This window comes from Melanostigma gelatinosum, assembly GCF_949748355.1.
Source record: "Melanostigma gelatinosum genome assembly, chromosome: 10".
NCBI lineage: Eukaryota > Metazoa > Chordata > Actinopteri > Perciformes > Zoarcidae > Melanostigma > Melanostigma gelatinosum.
This window is the reverse complement of record NC_136643.1, coordinates 3160348-3187097: the sequence shown is the minus strand read 5'-3', so window position 1 is coordinate 3187097 and position 26750 is coordinate 3160348. Positions and strand designations below refer to the sequence as shown.

The following is a 26750-nucleotide window of genomic DNA, read 5'->3' as shown; positions in this document are numbered from 1 at the left end:
GGATCCGGAGATACAGCCGGCTGAGATTTGAATAGTCAGCACACAGAGAGAGAGAGAGTATAGACTGAGCAGCGCTCTGAATGATGGGATTGTCCTCCTTGGGCCCAGTGAAGCCAGCGGCTCTGAGGATCAGAGGGGGGTCTGTGTAGAGGGGGCACGGCCAGGCTGATCCAGCCCAAGATTGACACTGTTTTTAGTGGCAGGTGACAATGCCATTAAAAAACTACATTTCATTTGACCCAAGTATAAAAACAAGGACATTAACTTGCTTGGCTTTAATACTCCAAACACTTCTGGGACGTTGTAGTGTGTATATGTTAGTGGAAGGATGAGATTTAACCGTAGCATTAAACTGGCAGCCCGTCTCCATGTCTGCTGTCCTGTTTCTACCCTTCTCTCTTCTGTCCCTACTGGTGCTTCTGTCTCATCACTGAAGCGATGCAGCGTAGGAGGAGATGAATGAGAGACTCATGAGGCCGCATTGATGAGTCTGGTGGAGAATAAGCACCCTGGGACTTGTTTGATGCTGCCCTGTTATGGAGGTCGAGCACTAATATTAAAGCTTTTAGGGCGAGCTGAGAACGTTTGCAGTGACAGCAGCTATTTTCTCTTCTGAAAGATTCTGACAGTCATAGTTTGTCTTGAAGTCAGTCTGGTATAAAGCACCTGGAACCAGCTGGTCTGTAGAAGAGCCTGGTGTCCAGACATGCCCTCTGGGAAATGAAGCAGTCAATGCGCCTCGTTTCTTCAGCTGATTGTGAAGTGTGAGTGGGACAACCAGCTCCTTGTCCTCTGGACGGGCCGGGCTACAGTCATGTTTCTGTCTCACAGTAGATGTGAAACGTTGCATTGGTCATCGTTAATCCAATGTCTCTGGGCTTTGGAAAACCTGCTATTTGAAGCCATTCGCTGAGGCTATGTTATTATTATATTTCCCTTTGTTTGGACATATTTTAGACTAAAAGACAAATTAAATCATTTAGAATTTTTATTTTGCATAAATCAATAATAATACAAGAAAGCATCACTTGTAACCGTAGTTTCATCTGTGTTGCTTCTGAATTCAGGACTCCATATTCACAGTTGGCAGTGCTATGTGCGATTCTTTTGAGGTTGCTTACGTGCAGTTTGTTTAAAAAAAATGCATAGATTCATATCTGTGGACACTTTCGACACAGTGTTGATTCCTTCTGCACCTTTTTGTGATCTCTCCTCCTAATCTGCAAAGCTCACTAGTACGTGTGCTCTGCTGAGACTCAGCATTTGCTTGTGACAGACAGTTTGCATTTTAGTGAGCGGGGCCTTTCAGGCTTCAGAGCAGTGCTTGTCAGAACTCGTCTGACTTCAACTTCAGAGGATGAATCAGCGTTTTGTGACGCAGACGGACGGCCTTCTGATGTCCTTGTTGGGTGTTCAGGACTACAAGTGAACCCTCTGAACCCCAAAACGCACCAGCGGGATTGAAAAGCATCTTTTCTTTCAACAATCGCCAAAACTACACTGTTAACCAACAGTCCGACGGTCCTTGAACACACCATGTGCGAGGAACGCTTCTGTCATCAAAAAAATGTCTCATTTACAATTTATCTCATCAAATATTTAAAGCACGTAGAACCTTCTTTTTTTCCAATATTGGTAACACTACACACTGGTGTAGTAACGAGTGACAAAACAAGCCAAAGGTTTTGTAAATGTTTGATTTACATGTCAGCCCTGCCAGCAGCCTCTCTGGTTAGTCAGCAAAACAAGACATTCCTTGTTATGCCATAACCCTGATCACCAGTCAGCTGTCTCTTATGGCTACAGGCCCGGGGGGTCAAAAGGGTCAGCGGAAGAGAGACTCCCCCTCTTCTGTCCCAGCCATGCCGTCAGGCAGTAAAGAACGTTACCAAGCGTCTGAACCTTCTCTGAATCCCTCATGCCTCTGGGCTTTTCTTCCTCCTCTAAAGAGAAAAACCCTCCCTATTATATAAACATGTGCTTTACTGGTGACTCCGCTGATGCCAACGCAGCTTCAGCAACCTTCAGTACTTCAGTGTGTCCGCAGTGCATCCTGACACCTAGTGCACAGAGAAGGTAGCGCACCTCCATGCCTGAAATCCACCTGACTGTCTGCTTAGTGTCTGTGTGTTGATTTCAACAAGTCAATGGGATTTTTTCACTTTGCTTTATTACAGAAAATGAACTCTGTGGTAAACCAACATTTATGATACTTCCACATTTCCTTCAGCAAGACAATCTTCACAAATGAACGCCACTTTTCATATTTTTGAAGCGTGAGTGCAATCGCTAGAAGTAAAAAGCTGATATTAAGCAATAAAGGAAATACACAACCACGAGCGCATGTATACTCCAGCTCATTTGTGGGTTCTCGGAGTCTTCCCTGCAGCTCCCCATAGAACACAACCATCATAAGGTTGTTACTAACACCTGTGTTATTCCTACTGGGACGAGTCAAAGCGTCTGCTGTGAATAAACACCCTGCGGGGGAGGTCCTCTGTCATGAGGTCAAGCAGAGATGTGAAGGAGACGTCATGAGACGACGTGATTATGCCACGGCGGATGTTATTGAGCAAACTACAATGTTCTAAAGATGGACTACAAAAAGCTACTTGGATACTTCGCCCGTACGTTCTCACTGTGTCTTTCCATGCAGGCTACATAAAGAGGACAACCTGGTGAAAGACATCTGTGAAAGAGTCTGCATGCTGGGCTGACCCCGACACTGCCTGTCTTTGAATCCTCTCTTTATTCTCTGGCTTTTAACTCACTGTGAGAGTCGTTCTTTTTTAAATGTGCTTTATGAATACATGTGATTGCATTGGATAGGTGTGATGTGTTGAAGCGTATTGATGCTACATCCCCTTGCAGCAATGACCTCACTCTGAGATGCTCTATTGATTGATGGGGCTGTATGAGAGTGAGCACAAGAAACAAAGTGATCTCACAACAATACACCCCGCCCTCTTTTCACCATGACATGTCCCTACAGTCCAACATCATCGTACACACACACACACACACGCAGTGGTAACTGAACCCAGAGAAGAGGGCTTAAGGGGTGGTTAGTCTGGCACTTTGTCAGCGTGCAGCGTGCTACAGAGGCACACGCAGAGCACACACACACACACACACACATCCTGTCGACAGATGCCTGGTGCAGCAGAGACATGCTGCGGAAGCTGATGTGCCAGAAAATCTGCGCTCGTAAGAATGATGCCTTTTAATCTCCCTTTTCTCCCCCTCCTCTCTCTCTGGTCTGCTCTCCGTCGTTGCTGTGAATTCTCTGGATGTATACGTCTCTTTGCCGTCCCTTCCCTTTCCTCTCTCGACCTGTTGCCTCTTTGTCTTTTGTCTTCCACTTTGTTAATGTGGTGTCTGTGATAAACGCTGTGTCATGGTCACGGTGCTCTTCGGAGCAGGGACATTTAAGGAGCTGCTTCTTGTGTATGAGCCGGATCACTGTTGTGTGATTGGTTCCTATGTCAATGTCAATGTGCTGCTAAAGGGGTCGGCTTCATTCATCATGGTGGGCTCATCCATAGCAACACATGCTTTCTGATAAACGGATTGAGGAACTGTTTTTAAATCAATGAGCTGCTGGGGGGGGGGGGAAGAAGAGGAGCGATGATGATGATGAAGGAATAGTGATGTATCGATCAGTCGTCGAGCCACCAGTTATCCCGAGCTGCATTTTTCACAATTTACATTTTACATTTACATTTTCTCTTTTCCTGCCCCTGTCGTTGCAGATAAGAACTTTGAGGATGAAGACTCTGTGGATGGAGGCCGGTCCTCCTCCTCGTCATCCAAAGCTCCCCCTAGTGGCAGGAGGCCTGTAGTGAGCTCTGTTAGAAGACCCAGCTCAGCCACCACGACCAAGGTCACAGGTGAGGGAGGGTTCCGTCCAATAATAAAGCTGTAATACATTTACTGAGCAGCCCTTTCAACATTAATGACAGTGATCGTAACAATACTACAACTGTGACTCTCACTAATGTCGAGTAATAAGAGGTATTGGTGAACACGTCCCTGCTGCTTACATCATTCTATAAATGATTGTGTTGTTGAAATTCCTTTTGTTTTTGTTCACAGGTAAAGAAGCAGCTGCCGGGGCTGTTGATGAAGAGGATTTTATTAAAACCTTTGAAGACGTGCCCTCGGTCCAGGTATGCAGAGCTCCGTATAGTTTGCTTTTGTTAGCACCATATGGAAGCTGACGTAGAGACAGTGGGAGGTATTAAGATGGATTTAAACACCACTCACTCACAAACCACAAGCACATTTATTCTTACGTGGCATAATGTCAGATTTCTTGCCAAGACAACTTCAGCATTTCAGTAGTTGCTTCCTATTTCTTTTAAAGTGATGCATCTCACTCCACATAGAATAGGATTTCTTTATTTTTAATTTCTTGGCTTTTTTGGGTCCCCTAATACAACTACTCTACTTAATTAATACCAACCAAGGTGTGACAGCTAGAGTTGCACAGCAACAGTTGAGCTGACATGTAGGCTGCTATTTGCATTTCACAAAACGTCCACCTCCAAACGTACTCACACACAGGTGGCATCGAGTGAAAGTGATCAACAGACTTCACGCTTATAGTAAAATATCAGTCTGTAAAGCTAATGATAGCATCTCTCTGTGTCCAGATCTACTCCAACAGAGAGCTAGAGGACCAGCTGACCAAGATCAGAGAAGTGCTGTCCGATGACAAACACGACTGGGAGCACCGAGTGGTCGCGGTAAGACACACACACACACACACACACTCACACACACACACACTCACACACACACACACACTCACACAGGGCGGAGTGCATGAATCCACTGATGAAACACTGATGTACGTCGTCTCTTCTGTTTGCTCTTGTTCCTCTCCAGCTGAAGAAGGTGCGTTCTCTCCTGCTGGCCGGGGCGACTGAGTACGAGGGTTTCCCTCAGCAGCTGCGTCTCCTGGAGGCTCCCCTCAAGCTGTCAGCTAAAGACCTGCGCTCACAGGTGGTCCGCGAGGCCTGCATCACTCTGGGGTAAGATCCCAAGTCGACGAGGATGCACTGACCCGCCCAGGTTTCTAAATGTTTGTGGGACACCAGAGTTAAGCACCACTTTACAGCAGCTTTAATCTGGTAACCTCAGTTTGAACTCTGGCAGTAAGAAATGACAACCAGCACTATCATAACAGAGCATGTTTCCCCATGTGCACAGAGTTTTCAGACATCAGTCTTAAAGGGATAGTTTGGGTGTTTTGAAGTGAGGTGGTGTGAGCTACTTCTCCATAGTCCGTGTAGTAGCTACAGTAGACAGAGTTAGGAGACACAGACGGGAGCAGAGCAATGTACCGCTGTGGACGGGGGCAGCAGCTGAACTGTTCTAAACACCTTTAAAAATCAATAATAGTTTCAGTGCACGCTGTATTAAGAATACTTCCACTGCTTTACTTTGCTGTCAGACAGCTCTTTCTTTCGGGGAAGTGAAGCCGGTATCTGTGCTCTATTCAAAGCCACCAGACTCCTTTGACAAAATCATGAGTTTCATTAGCAGAAGGCAGGAGCTGCTGGTCTACCGCTGCCTCCATCGGCTAGTTTGTGTTTGATGAATCTGAAGTCACACTATAACTCAGGGTGTGTATATGAAAGAATCTGAAGGGATCAGCATCAGTTGCCTTGCCAGCGCACTCCTAATGGCTTTGATTCAGTCGTGATATTAACTTTGTAATTGATTGGACTACTCCAGGAAAATGCGCAAATGTTTTCTTTCCACATACTTAAGCTAATGAACATGAGCCCTGCTCGGGTATGAAACGAGCAGCGTGCTCTCCACCCAAAGACATCCGTCATCCAAATATTAATACAACCCCGATGAGGTGGAACAGAGCAGAGACACACGGAAAGAGCAGCAGGTTGATGAATAGACGGCAGCTACGTGGATCCTACATCGCTTGTAATGTCACCGGTTCGCCTTTCAATCCGGTACGAACTTTCCCCGGCTGAGGAGGAGCACATACTGAACTTTTCTTCAGTTTTTACACCATTACAAACGGGATTGTCGGTCTCTCTTTTGTGTTCTTTCCAAAAAGATACAACTGCCTTTATAATCTTACATACGCATTTTACTTATTCGTCTCACTCCTAACATCTTACCCCTTAGTTAAAATGCAGAGAGTTAAATAACCGTTTAGACTTTACAGCATACTCGTTGGAGGAGCTGCACCTTTAACACCGCTGCCACGCTCCTGTTTGTGAGAACAACAACGCATCGCCATGAATGGATCAGAAGGGGTGTACACTTGTTCTTTAACACCACATCCTTCCCTCTCCCTCTGTCAGACATTTGTCATCATTACTGGGAAACAAGTTTGACCACGGAGCGGAGAGCATCATGCCCACCCTGCTGAACCTTGTGCCCAACAGTGCCAAAGTCATGGCCACGTCCGGAGTGGCCACCATCCGCCTCATCCTCAGGGTAAGGAGAGTCCATGTGGCTCCTCAGGCCCCCTCCTCCACGGCGATACATTTACAGCGCTGTCATATAAACCATGAGTGAAACTTCAAATGAGTATTTTCTCTTCCAGCGCACACACTACCCACGTCTGATCCCCATCATCACCAGCAACTGCGCCTGCAAATCAGTAGCAGTCAGACGGTAAGAGGACCTCGATACTTCATATCTTCTCCTTCTACTTTGCCTTCGATGATTTTTAAGATTGAGTCAAATTTCATCTTACACCGACTGTGTATTAGGGCCATTGTAGGTAAGACAAATATGAATATATATAGAGCCGGGTAGGTTCCATATAATATTCTAGGTAATATTCTGGAATAAAAGAAATCTGAATTTCCAAGATTGAAGTTGTAAATATATGAGAAAATACTCACAAACGTACATTAAAAAACTTGGAAAAGAGTGGGGTCAAGGAACCAATGTGCTTCCTAACAAAAACTCCCAACACTTTATCTTTTATCTTTTTCTTGTAAATTCTTATAAAAAGTTATTACCCCTCTTCCCCCATTCTGCAATTCATTTATTCTTTACCTACAATGGCCCTAATACGTCATCATACTATATAGTGTATAATATGAATAGATATGAACGATTCACTAGTTTACATTCTTGATAGTTTCTAGAAACAATTCAGTCTTTTGAACTCGAATCACAGGCATGTTATGCTTTTCTTTTGTATTGCTTGTGTCGCCTTGTGACATGTCATATTGTGTTTCTCTCCTTTGTTAAATATCCGCTCACGGTGTTGTTTCGTCCCCTTTCCAGACGCTGTTTTGAGTTCTTAGACCTCATGCTACTCGAGTGGCCCACTAACACACTGGAAAGGTAAGCTGTATCTCCTGAGCAGAGACGTACAGTATCTACTGTTTCCTCCGAAAAACCCCCGAGCACATTGCAAGTGTGCGTGATGCGTGTGTCAAATAGATGACGTGGTGTATCGTGTGTGTGTGTGTGTGTGTGTGTGTGTGTGTGTGTGTGTGTGTGTGTGTGTGGGTGTGTGTGTGTGTGTGTGTGTGTGGGTGTGTGTGTTTGGAGGTAAATGCTTCTTCTTCCTCCTCCTCTCACATGATGGAATTTGAGACGGCTAACATTTGAGTTGGCTCAGTGTCGGTTGGATGCCTCACTGATTAGGCCCATTAAATTGATGAGTCGTGAGAGAGCCGTCCTCATCAAGACCCCCAGCGATGAGGCGGCTTTCCATCACTGTAAACATGACAACTGCGGCAGAGACTTTAAAAAGCGCGTGAAAAACCCTGCGGGTGGTCACACAGCCTGTGGACCACCAGAGGAATACGAGTGGAAGAGACAAACTCCAGGGTTTTTATTGGTGTAGCATTTGTGGTTGCAGGAGTTGTCTGACTTTACTTCCTGGTTTTATCTGAACGGGGTCCTGGGTCTCTTGGGTTAACTGCTCGTGTCCTCCTCACCATGTTCCCTTACTACCCCAGACATGTGGCTGTTCTGACTGAGACCATCAGGAAAGGCATACACGACGCCGACTCTGAGGCCAGATCCATTGCAAGAAAGTAAGTGTCATTGCACCGAGTCTTCATCTCGTCAGCGATGTTTTCATTTAGTTTCATTTAGTGTCCTTGTTAATTCTTATCATATTTATTCAACCTCATCTTGTTTTCTAGTTAAGTTTCATTTGACTAAAAGTCTGGGCACTTTAATCTCAATTATTTTAGTTTAGTTTTAGTCAGTGTTGTCGTTGTTAACTTTACCTCTGAGTGAGTCACTCTGAGTCCTCCTGATGTGCTCATCGTGCGCTGCCATGTAGTCCTGATATGGCGAAAACTAAAAGTGCTGCATTAAAAAGAAAACTGTCCATAATAGTTTGTCTCCTGTTTATTTGTCAACATAAATCAAGAGAGACTTTGGTAACGTTTTTAAACTACATTTTATCCGTGTCGTCTTTCCTCAACATGCTGATAGAGTCACGTTGAGTGTTTGAAGGGAAACTTTGCAGCTTTTCAACCAGCTTTGTGTTGTTGCAGTGTGGGTGGTGTGTGCGTCTGAACGATGTTTGGCTGCACCCGGAGCTCCCCGCTCATTTCTCGGGGAGAGTCCCCGGATGACCAAAAAACATTTGTCGTCATCCGGTGGACCGATGGCCTGCAGGTGAGCGGGGAACTCCGGGAACAAGGTGCCGTCTCGTCATCGTCTTAGTCTTGGGGGGTTGTTTAGGAAATATAATTACAGCATAGTAGCACCATATTTTGCGTGGCAATATTGTGTCGATACGCAAACGCCAAGTATTGATCCTTTCTAAATAATTAGAATCGTGTGTTTTTATTCCTTCAGTCCTTCATGGACTCTAGGCCTATGAGATGAACCAAGTGAAAACTTTATCTTATGAGATAAAACACAAACTGCATCATTTGCAAATGAAAATATGTAATAAATTTCAAAATATTGCAGTGTTTGATATCGCAATACTCAGCCAACCGCAATATTGCAAAATGACAATGATATCATATCGTGATGCTATCTATGTAGTACCCCCCCCCCCCCTGCTGTTTAGTCATAGTCTCCGTTAACCAAATGAACACTGATTGCACCACTGATTCTTATTCCTGTGGTCGACTTTATGTTTTATTGGATTCATATATCTTGTGCTTTTCCTCGCCCTCACCTGTAGGTGCTATTGGGGTTTCCACGGTCACTACAGCCGCGAGGCAGAGCACCTGTTCCAGGCGCTGGAGTCCACCTATCAGAAGGCCCTGCAGTCTCACCTGAAGGGCTCTGACAGCATCGTGTCTCTACCGCAGTCAGACCGCTCGTCCTCGTCCTCCCAGGAGAGTCTGAAGTAAGGCCCGCGGTGCCCTGCTTCTGTCCTCACCCGCTACCATCTTATCTTCCCGTCCCTGTTCCCTTTGTTCCATCTCCACTGTCCTGCTTTGGTCGGTCCAGAGACCCCCCGTGTCCTCTTGTCCACTTTCTCTATATTCTCCAAGCTTTATCACATCTATTAGCTGTAACACACACACACACTCTCTCTCTCACTCACTCACTCACTCACACACACACACTCTCTCTCTCTCACTCACTCACTCACTCACTCACTCACTCACTCACTCACTCACTCACACACTCACTCTCTCACACACTCTCACTCTCTCACTCTCACACACACACACACTCTCTCTCACTCACTCACTCACTCACTCTCTCACACACTCACTCTCTCACACACTCTCACTCTCTCACACACACACACACACACACACACACTCTCTCTCTCTCACTCTCTCACACTCTCACTCTCTCACACACTCTCACTCTCTCACACACACACACACACACTCTCTCTCTCTCACTCTCTCACACACTCACTCTCTCACACACTCTCACTCTCTCACACACACACACACACACACTCTCTCTCTCTCACTCTCTCACACACTCTCACTCTCTCACACACACACACACACACACTCTCTCTCTCTCACTCTCTCACACACTCACTCTCTCACACACTCTCACTCTCTCACACACACACACACACACACTCTCTCTCTCTCACTCTCTCACACTCTCACTCTCTCACACACTCTCTCTCACTCACTCACTCACACACACACATCTCTCTCTCTCACTCTCTCACACACTCACTCTCTCACACACTCTCACTCTCTCACACACACACACACACACACACACACTCATGGATCGATTGCCATTGGTCAGCCAGTTTATAGATTCCCTATGGAGCGTGTTGACTAATGACCTCATACTCAATGTGTGTGGGCGGGCGTGTTTTTCCGATCTTGTGGGGACATATATGTGATTACAAAGTCACATTATGGGGACTCGCCTTATTTAGGGAGGACAATAACCCGTCTCTAGGGTGAAGACTTAACTTACCCTTAGTTTAAGGTTAGGGTTAAGAGTAGGCTGGTAGCAGCTATGGTTATATTAAGTCTCCAGCAAATGCATGTAAGTCAATGTCATTTGTGTGTGTGTGTGGTGTGTGTGCGCACACGTGTGTTTAAGGGAGAAAGCTATTTTTTTCTGTATCAAAGGAAGCCACGGTTTCCAATACATTTCACATGATTCATTTTATATGAATTGTTCCTATTCTTAGACACCATAACTGTTTTGTGTTGACAGATGCTCATTGTGTTGGAATGTGATGTACATGAAGTCTAAAATGTGTCTTCTGTTTTTCAGCCGTCCGTTGTCTGTGAAGAGTGTCATAGGAGGGAGCATAACAAGGAGTAAGTGTTATTATTATTATTAATAACTATCCATCCCTTGGTGTGGGGTCTTCCTCAGGAGTGACATGTACACTGTGTCAAGTGACGCAACAGTGTTGTTAGTATGGAGAAAGCAGAGTAAAGCTCCCTGCATCATGGCCTTGTGTGCACACTGTCCCCTACAGCACTGATCTATAGCTCAGTGGTTCAGAGGACACAAGAGAAGAGTTTATGTCACAGCAATAAAAGAAAGGTCTAAAGGGCGGGGACAAACTGATTATTCATAGAATAAAAATGTATTTTAAGTAAATTGCATTCACAAGATATACATGCAATACAGCTTCTAATATTTAGACGATATATACATGTATGTACTGTATACGTGCATTTGTACGTAGCCATGCAAGTGTACATGTGCAGAAGTGATGCGTCTGGTCTTCAGGCTTCACAGCTTTAATGTTGTCACAGTTTGCATAAAAACTCTGTCCTGCTCTTTGGTTGCAGGTGAAACGTTAGGAAGTAGATGTGAGTGATGCAGGAGTGACTGTATACTTCTCACTTCTGTGCTGTCGCAGGTAAGCTGGTGAGCGGCAGGGTGTCGACCACATCGGGTTCTCTCCAGCGGTCCCGCAGTGACATCGATGTAAACGCCGCCTCCAGCTCCAAGTCCCGTCTGTCCACCGTTCCGGCCTCCTCGCCGTTCGGCTCTGCGGCCGCCCTCCCCCCAGGGTCCTACGCCTCATTAGGTAATCAGCCGTCTCCCGCTAACCTTCTGAAAGCAGAAAAACAAAGCACTGTACGGCACTTTCATGAAGAAGGAACTCTCTGTGTCATTCAGCAAAAACTGCTCACGCTGAATCGTAAATGCAAACACCGTGTTCAGAGAATCGATGCCAGTAGTTTGAGGATACAGCTTGCTTGGTACAAGACAACTGGAAGCAACAATCATTGTTTTAACTTTTTGACACACTCAAAAAAAGAGATAAACCCTGAGAATAAACTCTGTGTTGCATCTGGAGAGACTTACTCAGCAGCGAGCCACTATCTACAGTCAGTTAACAGAGCTTAGTTAAAGTCCTACTTTAGAGGCTCACTCAAGCAGTTATTGTCAAAGTCTCCCATCATCATGAAGTATTAAACATGTTCTCCTGTAGTCACTGGCTTTGTGGGCCGGACTGGGCTTATTAATGACTCCTCATTAGACTGTTCTGTCAGCAGGAACTCTTTAAATCCTACGTTGATACTTTTGACAAATCGATGTAATGAGTGTGTGATGAAAACCCCAGATGCATTTTAAGGAAGTTTTGCCAACATTTTAAGCTGATGGGAAATGTTTAAGCCCCATTCCCCACCAATACATATGAAATGTAGCGTAATCCTTCTGGCCATATTTTCCTCCCTCTCTTGTTCTTCTTCAATGAGTCCCCATAGCCCGATAATGGCATTACTGATGATGATGATGATGATGATGATGATGATGAGGCCCCTTGTTCACCCACTCACTCCTGTTCCTGCTTCAATTGCTACTAATGTCTTCCTCTATCCCTCTTCCTCCACTCACTGCTGCACTGCCTTTCTTAAATGCCCAAAAGATGGCACTCCCGGTAAAAGTGATGGTAAGACTTGTGTCTCTGTGTGTAGGTGTGTGTGTGTGTGTGTGTGTGTGTGCAACTTGCACAGAACACTAGAAAGTGAGGCCGTATGAGTGTGTCTTTTTGTCAGCTGTTGCGGGCTAAACGTTCACATCATCTGTGCCCTCTTTTCCTCTCTCCCCCCCCAGTGGTCGCCAGTTATGTGGAACTGCATGGGCTGTCTGCATGGATTCCTCTTCTTACTGTAACCCTAACAACTGTATCCATCAACTCTGTTACTTACACTGCTATCAAGTCCAATGCTGCTGGTTCATACCGTAGGGTTTTGCTGAAGTGGGAAGAGAATGTGCCACTGTAACGGACGGTGCAAAGTTAAATGAACTGAATGGTGGCTCAAGCTTTTAACTGTCCCTTGTTCTGTGGAGTCTCCTCAGGATTACATCTGGTCAAAGGGTTGGACTGTTCTGCTGTGTACCCATGGCGGACATTGAGAAGCATATAACCTGTTTTTTGACATTATGTAAGGTTTCGTACTACAGATCAGTTACCCACATGCCAAAAGTACGGAAGAAAAATAAGAAAAATAATAATCCCTTTCGGCCTCCCTCTGAAGCCACTCCCCCAAAATTATCATCATGAACATAAACGATGGGCACAGGCAGAGTAAGATTACCAACCGGTAAGAACCGGTGAGAAAAAACTGTGAAAACAGGTGAAAAAGTTTTGGCGGGTGAAATTGTTTTACTTTTGGCTAGAAATGTATCTAAATCACCACTCGTGTGTCATTATTTGTCCTATTTAGAACATGTGGTAATGATGCATATCTGCCTCTTGTGGCCAAAATGAGCCTTACAACAAAAAACACCTGACAAACAATGAAATCCAACTAAAAAACATGACTTGCTAAAACCTTTTTTTCACCTGTTTTCTCCCTCAGGGCTTCCGTACAATTTGGCTTGTTGTCAATTTTAGTGCGAGTGGGAAGAAAGTTATTCCAAAATGACATTTGGTCACCACATGTGTGAACTATGTTAAACGGAAATCAAATTGCCTTTATTTTTGTTAAAAACGCATTCTGACACTTATATTCTTCAGAATGCAGAGGCTAGAATTGAAAGATACTTTAGTTTTTCTTACTCGGGTTTTCTTTGGGTTTTATAATTTAGTTGCTTGTTAATGTCACTATTGGCTTCAGACCCACTGCATATTATATATACAGCATTACCATAACATGCTAAATTTGGATGTTACGTACTTCCAATAGAAACTAGTCTCTCAATTTGGGGGAAGGGTTTCTGTCACTTTTATGTTGACAACTTAAAGCCTAAAGCCTTTGATCTTGCAGCTAGCAGCCCCGTTTCTCGCTAAACGTCCAATACAAAATGTGTTTCTACTCCTAATCAGAAGTATGTCAGAGTATTCCTCGTGTTTGCAGGTTTTTCAAGCATAGCTGCAAAGGATATTCAATGTTTGTCCGTCTTTCTCCAGACCTGGGTCAGGAAGTCTGCCAATATTTCTTATGGTTTGTTTCAGGACAATAAGACACACTTCAGACTTCAAACATCACTGAAGTTGTGCTTTTCCGTGTGGCTCATGTCTTAGCTAGCACTGAGATATGTTTGCAAACTAGTAGACCCAGGTTTGTCTGTTTCCCTCCTGTGAGTTCCCAGAGGGGCTCCATCCACTCACCCAGGTCTCCTTCATTCTGTGTCCCCAGACTTTGTCTTCTCCAGCGTCTCTGTCCAGGGTCGGGGTTGAACACATTCATGTAATATAAGCGGAATAAAACTCCCACTGCTTCTCTTCTTGCTCCCTCCCTTGTCGTCCAGGTCGCGTTCGTACCAGGAGACAGAGCTCGGGCAGCGTGGGCGGAGCCAGTACCTCAGTGGTGGACAGTAGGGGGCGCAGCCGAGCCAAAGTTGTCTCCCAGTCCCAGCGTACGTATATGCACCTCACACCCGGCTCTCATACGGTGACGTTTAATTGAAATCGCACACATTCAGTATATGTGTGTGCATACCAATCCACCACTCTCATGTGCTGGTATGATCGGCTTTGAGAGCATACCAGACGTTTTGCTGTTTCTCGTACGTGTGTGTGTGTGTGTGTGTGTGTGTGTGTGTGTGTGTGTGTGTGTGTGTGTGTGTGTGTGTGTGTGTGTGTGTGTGTGTGTGTGTGTGTGTGTGTGTGTGTGTGTGTGTGTGTGTGTGTGTGTGTGTGTGTGTGTGTGTGATGTTTCCCATGTGCTGCAGCAACCCGATAAACACCCCCAAAGCCGTAATCACTCACAAAACCTTGTGTGTTTGTGAGCCTACATGCATGCATAGTTTGCGTGTATGTTGGTATCTATGCGTTCTCGAGCTCTGTCAGGAATCAGTACACAGACCACTCCTTCACAGCCGTTCAGAGTGCATGCTGGGTAAATTGAATAAACATGACCCCTTCTGTCTCATTTTGACCGTTCTCCACCCTGTCCTGCCTATTGCTTCCATCACCCAGGATCCAGATCAGCCAATCCCATCAATGGTAAGGCCTCAGCTTCATCCAATCACAGGCCAGACGCCTCATCATCCCTTAGCACGCCGCCCCCATTCTTTTAGCCTTTGACCTTTGTTTCTCCACGTACAGCAGCATGCTCCGCTCATCCGCTCATCACCTTCACATATTTTCCTCATTACTTTCCCACAGTTTGAGACGCTGTTTGGAATAGCGATGTGTGTTGTCTTGTTTTTGTAGCCTTTGTTGTCACCGTTGAAGTGTTGTATGTTCCCCGTGGTGGCCGGTCAGTAACTGTCTCCACACAGCACAGGTAGTTAGGACGTGTGTCCAGCCCCTCTCATCCTGGAGGTGTGTCTGAAGTTGTTCATTCTCAGACTTGATTTTAATTTCCTGTCAAGTTCTGTTTGCCTCCACACTGAGATGAATACATGTAGAAGAAGACATTATACGATGTTACGTTGCTGCCCTGTGCCCACAGCATTGGGTCTATTGACACAGCTCGTGTTTAGAGATTCCACCAGGCATGTTACCAAAGGTTGGACCACTCCCTCACCCTCATCCCCACCAGTGTCTCGGCCTCTCTGAATACTGTCTCACCACAGTCCATGTCTATGTGTTTGTTTGTCTCCTCTCAGCCGGCAGCCGCTCCAGCTCCCCGGGCAAGCTGCTCGGCCACGGCAGCTACGGCCGGATCCCTCGAGCCACGGTGTCGGCCTGCACCACGCCGGCTGACAAGCGCACCAGGATCCCTCGCAGCCAGGGCTGCAGCCGCGAGACCAGCCCCAGCCGACTGGGTCTCGGTAAGGATTACTCACACAAGTCCGTCTTTCTTTAGCAGTTCCGCAGGACTACTGTGTATGTGGTGTAGTTCTGGGAGAGTGAATTACTGGGACTCTGATGTCCTTAGAGGAACAACATATCCGTGTCTAAATCTGCCATGCAATTATATATTCTTTTTATTTTCTATGCACAGAATTATGTTTTCTATCCAACATCAATCCTCCTCACAAGGACCAAATATATATGTATATATATTTTTTAATTTTAACCCTTTAAATAGTTTGTTTACATAATGCCACTGCTGTTTTTTTATGGAAAAAAGCAAAACACAAATTTTGTATAGAATACTAAATGCTACAGGGATTTTTATGATTAGCAACTATTTGATATTGGTGCATTTTAATTTTTTGTGCAGGAAACCATAAAAACAGCTATTATTTGCCTGGAAATGGCTCAAGCTGGTGAGAATAGTAAAAACTACAGTTGTGAAGCCAGGGCTCCAGATGTAACCTGATGTAATTGTGGTTTTAATGGGAGAACTGTGTGTCCGTATTTTGGCGACACAGTGTATTATAAAGTTATTACAGGAGCTGAGCTTGAACTTTCAAAATTAAAAAAAGAAATGTCACACCTTTGCCAAAAATGTTGTCATCCGTGTTCATGCCTTATCAGCCAAATGATAGAAAAACACACAAAAAACTACAATGTCCCAAGTGATGTACAAAGATGAGACAAACCTGAGTTTGAAATGATTTGACATTACATGAGTTTGGCTCAGAGTGTGTGGTGAAGGAAAAGCCTACAAACTGAAACGCGACAGCTCACAGTGTTCTTTTACTTCATCTGTTTCTTGTCAAATCCACACCATTAATGTCCAGGCACACTCACCATTGAAATGCTCCTCATCACTGAACCACACAGGTGTGCGTGTCACCATACAGCGCATGAACATATGAGGGACATAAGGGACATGATGCAGGATTATGTCAAAAAGAGGTGGAACTTGGACCTTCACATCTTAACTTCCTGACAAAGAGAAGAAACCAATGTTTCTGTTTTGCACTTTGAAACACTGCAGCGCTCAGACAGCAGTCGCTGCTCAGACAACAGACGCTGCTCAGACAACAGTCGCTGCTCAGACAACAGACGCTGCTCAGACAACAGACGCTGCTCAGACAACAGTCGCTGCTCAGACAACAGACGCTGCTCAGACAACAGACGCTGCTCAGACAACAGACGCTGCTCAGACAACAGACGCTGCTCAGACAACAGTCGCTGCTCAGACAACAGACGCTGCTCAGACAACAGTCGCTGCTCAGACAACAGTCGCTTCTCAGACAACAGTCGCTGCTCAGACAACAGTCGCTGCTCAGACAACAGTCGCTTCTCAGACAACAGTCGCTGCTCAGACAGCAGTCGCTGCTCAGACTGTCCAAAACAAAGCGCTGCTGCTATCAGACAGTGTCTGTTCTGCTAGTTCTCTTTTCACCATGATGTAAATGTACTCACGCAGATCTGTTCTGACGTCTGATTGGTTGAGAGGGAGCGGTGGTTATGGGTGTTGTAGTTGTTATCGTGAGGGTTAAATGTGGTGGAAGGCAGAGTCGGGCTTTGTTATTCGTCAGGGTTGGATTGATGCCTTTTTTGAAGGGAAGATTCGGGAGTCCAATCAGTGTTGATGGTAAATGAAGTCGATTGAAGCAATAAATTCCACAGGGCGCGTTTTATTGACCTAAAAAGTTGAGCTAAGCATCAAAATATGTTCCTGCATCCAACACCGTCACTTGACGTTTGAGTCGGAGGCCAGGAAGAACTACAGTGTTTTGGATGACTCGGATATTCGGGCGTATTTATTAAGAGCAATTTGAATATGAATGCAGCGGAGAGAATGACTGAGTCTGAGGACATAGCCGGTGGAGATCCTCTGGGCGTCAGAAGCTTGGGCGCAATGCATTCTGGTGCATGTAGGCACTGCAGGCACGGCTACGGGAGCTTTCTGGGTCAATATAGCAGCACTGAGGGACTTGCCCCGCTCTACTACATTTACTACCATCAACACTGATTGGACATCCAGGCGGTGACTTCCCCTTTAATGGACCGGCTGCTCTTTGTATCTTTTGAAAAGTAGTTTCAATAAGAGGAAATGTTGACTGTTTCTGATTAATTACAGATCCTTCTGTTTTACTGTTGCTGTTGACGTGTTACCTTCCTAATATCTAACTTGTGTCCAGACTATCTAACCTTTACTAGCAGTATGCTGTTTGACCAGCTCACTCACCCAGCATCCTGCCACTGCTTCTGTCTCTGTCTTACTGTGACTCTTCACTTTCAATTCTTCTTCATCTTCTTCTTCATCTTCTTCTCCAGTCCAGTCTCTTTATATGTATATGTCAGTAGTTTCAGGGTCCTCTGGATGGCGATGTCAGTTCATCGGCCTGTCGGTCTGCTGAATGTGCATTTGTTCAGAATTTTTCTTTTTTTCAAATATGATAGTCATGAAATGTACCGAGCACCTTCTTGCATCCGAAGTAATTTTCATTCGTAACAATTCATGTCCGGGCTGTTGCATTGTCCTCAGGCCAAAATGTCAAATTGATTTCATGTGTTCAAGGCAATTTTAGCACCAAAAGCAAAGTTCTAAGAATAGACAGCAGTTTGTTGTTTTATCCAGGGCTTTCATAACCTCTCCCCCTCTTCTGTTCCTCATTTCTGACTCTCCGTCATGAATGCACACTGACATTCCCACCTAACTTGTTGTCCTGACAGCCAGCCTGTGTGGTAAAGCTCTTCTTCCTGCTGCTCTTCCCTACCGCACGCTAGCCCGGAGCCGCATTCCCCGTCCCAGCATGAGTCAGGGTTGCAGTCGCGACACCAGTCGCGAGAGCAGCCGCGACACCAGCCCCGCTCGGGGCTTCACTCCTCTGGGTGAGTACCGCGGAGCTAACAGCTGTCCGGACTGCCCCTCCCAGTAAGTGTCCCAACCGGAGAGTCTTTACCGGATGCTAACACGAGCCTCCCTCCTGTTGTTGGTGTTCTTCCTAGAATCTTTACCTCTGCCTGTCTGTCTCTGCTCTTGCACTCATAGTGTCTTTCTGGGCTTAGGGGAGAATCCTGTTCTGTGTCCAGTGTCTCTTCTGAATCCTGCTTTTTGTTGTTGTAATGTACCTTCTTTAGTTTGGGCTGTTCTGAGTTGGATTCCTGTGTGTGAAACTGAACACAAATTCTGTGACTTTAAGTGTAAGTGCAGTCATTAACGATTGGTGAAGACATAGAGGAAAAAGTAGACGCAACAGAAACAGCAAGCAAGTCAGTATTCACAGCTGACGATGACCCTGCAACTAATGCCCAGAGCAGCAGCTGCTACTGTGGAATCTATGTGGAGTGGAGAAGTATCACGCGGCATGTCAGTGCTTCAGAGTCGGGCTTAAGGACAGTCAGAGCTGTTAGCATAGCATAGGTTAACTGCTCCTGTTGTTGTTTCTGTCGACCATCAGCCTTTTATTTGTCGTGAGGGACAAAGTGTGGAATGAAATTTGGTTACAGGCCCACCCCTCCAATACTATACCATACTATACTATACCATACCATATATCCAAATGTAATGCGTCCAGATGGGACCCTTTCCACACTGCAGAGCTCACTAAAGTCTACGGTGATCTTGATTGTAAAATGAGCAGTTTGTTCCTAATCCATCAAGCAAGAGTCTACTTCATTCATTTCCAGTCTACTTGATTTATCAGAAAAGAAAAGTTATGTTCCAGTATATTTTCTCTCTATTTATGATTTAAGAACAGGTGCCTCTCAAGGCTTCTGTATAAACTCATTGCAAGTCAAGCCAGAATCTGCTACATTCATTTTCCCAATTAAATAAAAGAACATGACAAAATCCGTCCGGTTGTAGGGGTGAAAATGTCCCCTGAGTCTTACCTTAGAGGTTGGTGTTAAACCAGTAGTGTGTGTGTGTGTGTGTGTGTGTGTGTGTCACTAACCCCGTGGTCCGGATGTTGCCCACTTCTCCTGTCCCCTGCAGCCTCCCGACGTCACTCCCGTTCAACCAGTGCTCTCTCCACAGCAGACCCCCACAGCCAGTCAGGTGACCTGCATGCTCAGATCGCCCCCCCCCCCCCCCCCCCCGCCAAAGTCCATATTGTATAGGCAATCATCAGCCGAACCAGCATGCATCTGTGGTTGTTTTAAGTGATATGACAGCAGGTAGCATCCATTGTTCCTTTACGTTATGTTCCCTCCAGAGTCTTTTGTTGAGCATTTCATTCAGTATTTTAGCAAAGAGGAAAGGTCAGACTGGACAGGTTGTATTCGTTCAGCATGTAACGGGAGCCGTTGGTTTCATCTGCTCGTCCCTTAATCACCTCACCTTTTCATTTGAGCTGTGATTTCTGTGGAATTGTGATCCACAGCCTTGAATTATCCACACAGCCGAGCTCTACCTGTTCATTTGCCACATGTCATCATTTGATCATTTTCAAATTCGTTATTTTCTTTTTTCTTTTACCATATGAGCTCATTACTGTGGCTTCCCGTCTTTGGTCATTGTTGGTGCTTTACATCCTCCGTCTCCCAAACGGCACAGCTGCAATGTATGCCTGTTGTTTCCTGCCTGAGGGCATGGTCATCCTCTTTTTGTGTTTTTACTTTCGGTGGTTGGAGATTTCACTCTGGTGATCTTTTCAGCTCATTCATTTACGGTATATGGCTTTATATGCAAATGTGTCCAACGGAAACGGTGACTCTCTCTGTGTGGTTACAAAAGTAAGAAAAGCATCAGTTGCTTTTCTTCCATTCAGGTAAGTTACAGCGGCCACCTTCACTTTATGACAAGTCTCGCTCACCTTCTTCCTTTACCTTCTTTTCCCATTTCCTGTCTAGATCGATACGGTTTAATTCACCAAGCAAGGATCTCAGCGTCGGTCAACGCCATGAGGGTCCTGAACACTGGCACAGAGGTGGAGGCAGCAGTTGCTGATGCTCTGGTAAGCTGCTGTGGAATGTTGTCTTCCGGAAAGAAATATTTGAATTAGTATGTTGTTCATGAGTAGGGGTTGTAAAACAAGCACGAGGCCAAATGTTAATGCAAACATTTTATATAGAACTATAAAGGTGCACTCAGTAGTGCAGATCTCCGCCGGGTGTTTCTGCAATGACCAATGCTGTATTGTGTGATTGCATTAATACACCACTGCTGTAAAGCGCTGCAAACGGACGTCATTCAAACTCAGAAACAAGCAGCAATGTAACGTGATGCAAGCAATGGTCTCAAAGTCGTCCATTACACCTCATACAATCGTGCCAAAACACAAAGGTATTAATAAATGAATAAAAGTGATCCAAAGAGCAGAGGCAGAGAGGTGCCCAGCAGTGAGTTTGGTTAGCAGTTAGCAGTTAGCTAAACACACATAAAAAAACAATAAAAGGAAGCCACAGAGCAGCGGCTGAGAGGTAGTCAGCAGTGGCAGATGTCCCCCTTACCGGGATGAATATAGTATCATAATAATAATAATAATAATAATAATAAAACATTGCTTTGTATTTGGTATTATGAGTGGCTTAAAAACACTGCAGAAATGCTCTGAGACCACATGAGTGGAGGTGATTTTATTCACATTATGAGCATGTAATAAGTCATATTACTATAAAGTAGCCTTTTTATTGAGGATATTTCAATCATTTAGAAATATCAGTTGAAATGTGAACTGTCTGGGGTTGTCCTCTCAGAAGGACTCTACTGGTTCTGTGTTTCCTCCTTAAACCTTTTCCTCTCATGTTTTTTTTTTTACCATTTCAGCTATTAGGAGACTCCAGGAATAAGGTAGTTGGTCATTTTACACACTGTCCGTACATCCATGCCACCACGCACTAATCAAGATCAGAGAACAATAACGCAGCCTGACTCATCATATTGGCTCATGACCTCCTCCACCCCAAACCCCTTTTTATTTATTTCGTGATTGAGTTATTTCACCTTGAATGTTTTTGTCCAACGCATCCCAGTAGTGTGCGCCTACAGTACGGCACCCTGCACATTTCTGTTACATTGTGCTATTATTGTATTGAACCTCATTGTTTTGCTACATTATTCATATGTGTTTATTTTTTTAAAGATCCATGAGATTACATTATGCTCTACTCTTTGAATTTTCCCAGACTGCATTGCATTTGTAGTCAAGATTCTTTGCTTAATTACGGCACTGCTTTACTGGCTTTTGATGTTTTTGATTTGACCCTTGTGCATCACGAGGGAAGCATTTTTGGCTTTTTAATTTTTCAGTAATTATTGACTATATTAATGCACATGGCATATCTTTTGGCAAGAATGTGAGTTGTGTTTCTTATATTATATATCATTGAAAATGAATGTCTATTTGGCAGTTATGATCAGGACTGAAGTTGTTAAAACAATGAAACAGTTAAAGTGGAAAAATAATCTCAATATATAGTATTTTTATAGCAGTTGTAGAAGGTGACATTTAGTACCAATCAGTTGTTTGTTTTTATCCGAGACGGCAAAAAAAATAAAAATGCATCAAATTCAATGTTGTTGCAAATCATTGGCATATACCAACATCCCCCGAGCATTCAATATACTGAAGATAATGTGTCTGTCCCCCGTACAGACAACAGTGGCATTATGTAAAAGTTAAAATTCGGAAACTGAATAAATATTGATAGTTATCAGGGCTGATGTTTGTTCATAGATTTAACTTAAAAATAATATTAATATAAAATGATTTCTGTCCTATAAGGACATCAGAGCAACTTTGTAAGTGAGGCACAAGGTTTAAAACAAAACACGAAAGTGTGTATGTATCAAATCAACCCTTAAACTGAAACCTAACACAACATGAAATGTAAGGCCAGCTGCATGACGCAACTGGCGACCTTGTATCCCAATATTTTTATTTCATGGCTGATTTTATTTGCCTCAGCACCTTTTCTGCAGAGCATGGTTAACCTTTAGGAGCCACACTGTGTGTTTCCTTCACGTTCTCCTCTCTGCCACAGAGGAAGCCGCTGAGGCGGCGGTACGAGTCCCCGGGCATGTACTCTGACGACGACGCCAACAGCGATGCGTCCAGTGCCTGCTCAGAGCGCTCATACGGCTCGAGGAACGGAGGCATCCCCCATTACCTGCGGCAGACGGAGGACGTGGCGGAGGTCCTGAACCACTGCGCCAGCTCCAACTGGTCCGAGAGGAAGGAGGGCTTGCTGGGCCTGCAGAACCTCTTCAAGAGCCAAAGAATACTGAGGTGGGATTGGGCTCGTGTATTTTGGCTGAGGTGTCAAACAGTGCCAGAGAGAGAATGTGAGCTTTTGTACCATGTCCAGCTCCCTCAAGTGTGACCAAAGGCTCTGTGTGTCATCTGCTTAGCAGTAAAGGGAAATGTTTGTGTGTAAGAGCTACAATAATAGAGAGCCATGCAGGCAACAAAACCAGGATTTGTCATCAGTCAGCGTCCAGTTACTCTCTACACACGGTTGATTCTCAGTGTGGCCAAAATCGAAAATTGGTGGCGACAGGTAAAAGAGTCTCTCGACTGTAAGGCGTCACTTCCTTCCATCGCACATGACATGACAGAGGCATGAACATACTGTGTGCCCAGATGATTCGCTCCCTACGAGTCCATCCCAACACCCTCACCTGCCTGCGTGAGGTATTTCTGCTAATTGCTACAGTGCCCAAGAACCTGTGAAGATAAAGACACAAATACTGTACACGGCTCCGTCCAGCTCAGATGATTTGTTGAAACGTGGAGTCAAGCATGCAGTATTACGGCTACAATCAGACGATGCACATTCAGAGAGGAGGGGTAGAATGAATGCAGACATTAAACAGATTTATCCAGAAGCAGGCAGGTCTACTGCACCTACAAGTGACAGAATATGATATCATTTAGAATGCTTTCTGTCTCGTCAAATATTTAAGGATTGAACATATGTGTGTTAACACTGACAGTGAGATATGTGGTTATTCTCATCAGTCCTGGTTATTTTTTCTGTTTGACCTTTAGAGCAAATTCTTATTTACAAAAGCAAAGCGTCTTGAGGGAAAACTGTTGGGGCTAAAAGAAGAAAACAAAAGAAGAAGAACCGTGTGGAGGTTCTATATTCAATCTGAATCCAGTATGTCATCTCTCTGCTGATTATTGTCTGTCCTAAAACCAGTGTATAGGCTCATTACGCCTCCAACTGGAAAAGGTGTAGCACAGAAGACCGTGGTGAATCAAGGGATACACTTACCTCTTTGAATAGTGACATTAAGTGTGGGTATCGGGACAGAGCTCAATAGTAAATAGTAGCACCTGCCTAAGCTCTGTAGACTCAGCTGAATGTGAAGCATGTTGGCGAGCCGCCCTACTTTACTCACCTCCTGGTGTCTGTTCCCTGCAGCCGAGTGGAGCTGAAGAGACTTTGTGAGATCTTCACGAGGATGTTTGCAGATCCACACAGCAAGGTAGAGACGATGACTTGTACTAACTGAAGCACCACAACTAATTCTGACTTTAGTGTAAGGCATGGTATTCGAGATACAGCAATACTTGGTGGAGCCGTGACTTACTTGAAACTAACGAAGTGTCTCATGTTGCATGGCCCGTCCTGCTGTGGATCTAACAACAGAGAGTAAGTGTGTATGTTTATCCGTATCACTGCAGGAATTAACATGAATCAAATCAAGCAGTGTTGTGTAATATATGTTGACAACTGTCCTCAGGTGTTCAGCATGTTCCTGGAGACTCTTGTGGACTTCATCACAGTGCACAGGGAAGACCTGCAGGACTGGCTTTTTGTCCTGCTCACTCAGCTGCTGAAGAAGATGGGGGCAGATCTGCTGGGCTCAGTCCAGGCCAAAGTCCAGAAGGCTCTGGATGTCACAAGGTCTGACACGCTGTCCAGGTCACGGGGGGGTCAACCTTATCATTGAACAGTCGAGCTTGTTCATTCATGTTCCGACATAGGATACACAGTCTGAGTTAACTCCTCACCCCCATCTGTTCCTCAGGGAGTCCTTCCCCTTTGACCAGCAGTTCAACATTCTGATGAGGTTCATCGTGGATCAGACTCAGACACCGAATCTGAAGGTAAAGTCAGATTAGCCTGATTCCATTCACGGGCAAGACGTTTCTGTGGTTGGTTGGTGCGACGCAGCTTTGTGACTGTTTGTGGTCTCTCTAGGTTAAGGTGGCCATCCTGAAGTACATCGAGTCTCTGGCTCGGCAGATGGACCCCACGGACTTTGTCAACTCCAGCGAGACGCGCCTGGCCGTGTCTCGCATCATCACCTGGACCACTGAACCCAAAAGTTCTGATGTCAGGAAGGTAGGCCGTGGTTTGTCCTGTTCAGCACTGACGATGGAAATCGCTTTGCTCACAAAAACAACCCTTTTCCTCCTGAATAATGCATGGCTCTTTCTTTATTCATTTTTCTTTAATTCATATGTTGTTGTTATTTTAAGCATATGTTCATGTTTTTAACTTTATCCTTTTTATTCTTCATCATCACAGTTCTAAACCGAGGACATTTAAGGCCCACAATGAATGAAAAGAGGACACTTTAGACTCTTTCATAAGTTGTTGTATTTTATGCCTCAACACCAAGTAGTATGGATATAATCTACATACTAAACTACTGTAATTACATTACAAGTGAGTGATGAAGCTCAATGCTAAACTAATTGCTTGGAGACTTGTTTAGTATGAAGTTACACGACGGAGTGTGAAATGAGACGCACGTTGTTGATTGATTTATTAGCAGAGCAGATCCATCGCCCAGGAGGATCCGTCTTTCCCTCGACAAATGATCAGAGGACACACTGGACAGCCAGTGGCATCTTGTAGACCTCTGCATTTTTTAAATTCCTCAGCCTTTAGTATTTGTTTAGCAACAGTTGTTCACTTTGATGACAGGCAGCCTCCGGTGGATGGTCTTTGGCCCATTGTCGTCCCCTTGTCTGATGCCTCGTGTGCCCTTCTGTTTGTCTTTCCACTGCTGTTCTTCCAAATGACGTCCTCACCTAGCTTTGAATCAGGGTCTGAGCTCCAGGCACCGTGAATGTGTGATGAAGGAGAGAGTAGTTGTGTTTTCATGAGTACATGATACAGTACATCCATTATCTGAGAGGTTTGATCTACACTGTGTTGTTGGTACTGAAGCCATGAGAGGCAAGTGACTTTTTGTCTTCTGGTGATCCATTTCCTGTGATCTGAATTGTTTCCGCTCCTGTTTATTAGTTAAGAGCAGGTGCGGAAAACAGTTGTATAACTTTAGTTACTTTCGTTTTTTTCATCTGTGAAAAAAAGTTCCGTAAAATAGTTCTTCAAATATGAAGGAGGTGGTGGAAATAAGTTTTGCACGGTGAACATTGTTTTTACAAAAAATTATTTTTGCGATCATTTTGCATCTGGCAAACCGGGTTTTGGCAAGTGTTTTGTTGTTGTCAGGCTCATTTTTGTTGCTGTAATACTCGTTTTGTCCACAAGAGGCTGAAGTGCACCACTACCCAGTGCATTCAGGCCTTCTTCTCCATGCACTTTAGACACAAGGTACATTGTTACTTATTGTTAATGTGTGCTTGCAAGTTATGTCAATCAAAACTCACCTGACAGACAACAGGAAGGATTTCAGTCCTATTTTTTAATTAAATAAATAAGTATTATAACAACAAATCCTACTTTTTCTTTTTCTGCCAAAACTTAAAACACTTGTTTCACAGATAACAAAAAAAATGAAAGAAGATTATTCTTCAAAACCTTTTTCCAACTGTTCTTAACTTGTAAAAACAAGAAAGCAATTTGGATCCGTTTTCTTGTCTTGCCTCTCATGGCTTCATTAGCTTTGTGCTAGGCTAGGTTGTCATGAACGATTGGTTCAGAGTTGCATCCGTGTGTGATGGTGGAGGACCTGTGTCATGCTGTAATGCCCGTTCTGCCTTGCCACTGTGCCCCAGACCCTTCATAACTGGGTGAGCGAGGAGCTAGCTGGCAGGTCCAGCACTGCGGCCTCTCTGTCCGCCGAGGGCAACCAGGAAGAAAGGTGTAAGCAGGTAGAGCCCTCTCCAACAGCCAATCACAACACCACACGATAAGCACGCAATGCCCCGCCTGCCCGGTGCCTAACCAACACCTCGGAGACAGTGGAGACTCGAGTGTGGCATCT

At 44.8% G+C, this 26750-nt stretch overlaps 1 protein-coding gene across 1 annotated transcript in view; it reads left to right on the top strand.

Annotated features, from left to right (window-relative positions):
- The window catches only part of clasp1a (cytoplasmic linker associated protein 1a), a 64654-nt gene that overhangs the window by 23548 nt on the left and 14356 nt on the right, over positions 1–26750 (top strand). The window contains exons 8-29 of the mRNA XM_079276745.1: positions 3753–3890; positions 4096–4169; positions 4656–4748; positions 4891–5036; positions 6336–6471; positions 6581–6651; positions 7276–7335; positions 7959–8036; positions 9152–9319; positions 10684–10730; positions 11285–11455; positions 14131–14238; positions 15436–15600; positions 18401–18505; positions 19611–19673; positions 20468–20571; positions 21384–21407; positions 22601–22845; positions 23987–24050; positions 24309–24472; positions 24597–24675; positions 24770–24913. Of these exons, the coding sequence (XP_079132871.1) occupies positions 3753–3890; positions 4096–4169; positions 4656–4748; positions 4891–5036; positions 6336–6471; positions 6581–6651; positions 7276–7335; positions 7959–8036; positions 9152–9319; positions 10684–10730; positions 11285–11455; positions 14131–14238; positions 15436–15600; positions 18401–18505; positions 19611–19673; positions 20468–20571; positions 21384–21407; positions 22601–22845; positions 23987–24050; positions 24309–24472; positions 24597–24675; positions 24770–24913 (2447 nt within the window). The remainder of the gene's footprint in view (positions 1–3752; positions 3891–4095; positions 4170–4655; positions 4749–4890; positions 5037–6335; positions 6472–6580; positions 6652–7275; positions 7336–7958; positions 8037–9151; positions 9320–10683; positions 10731–11284; positions 11456–14130; positions 14239–15435; positions 15601–18400; positions 18506–19610; positions 19674–20467; positions 20572–21383; positions 21408–22600; positions 22846–23986; positions 24051–24308; positions 24473–24596; positions 24676–24769; positions 24914–26750) is intronic.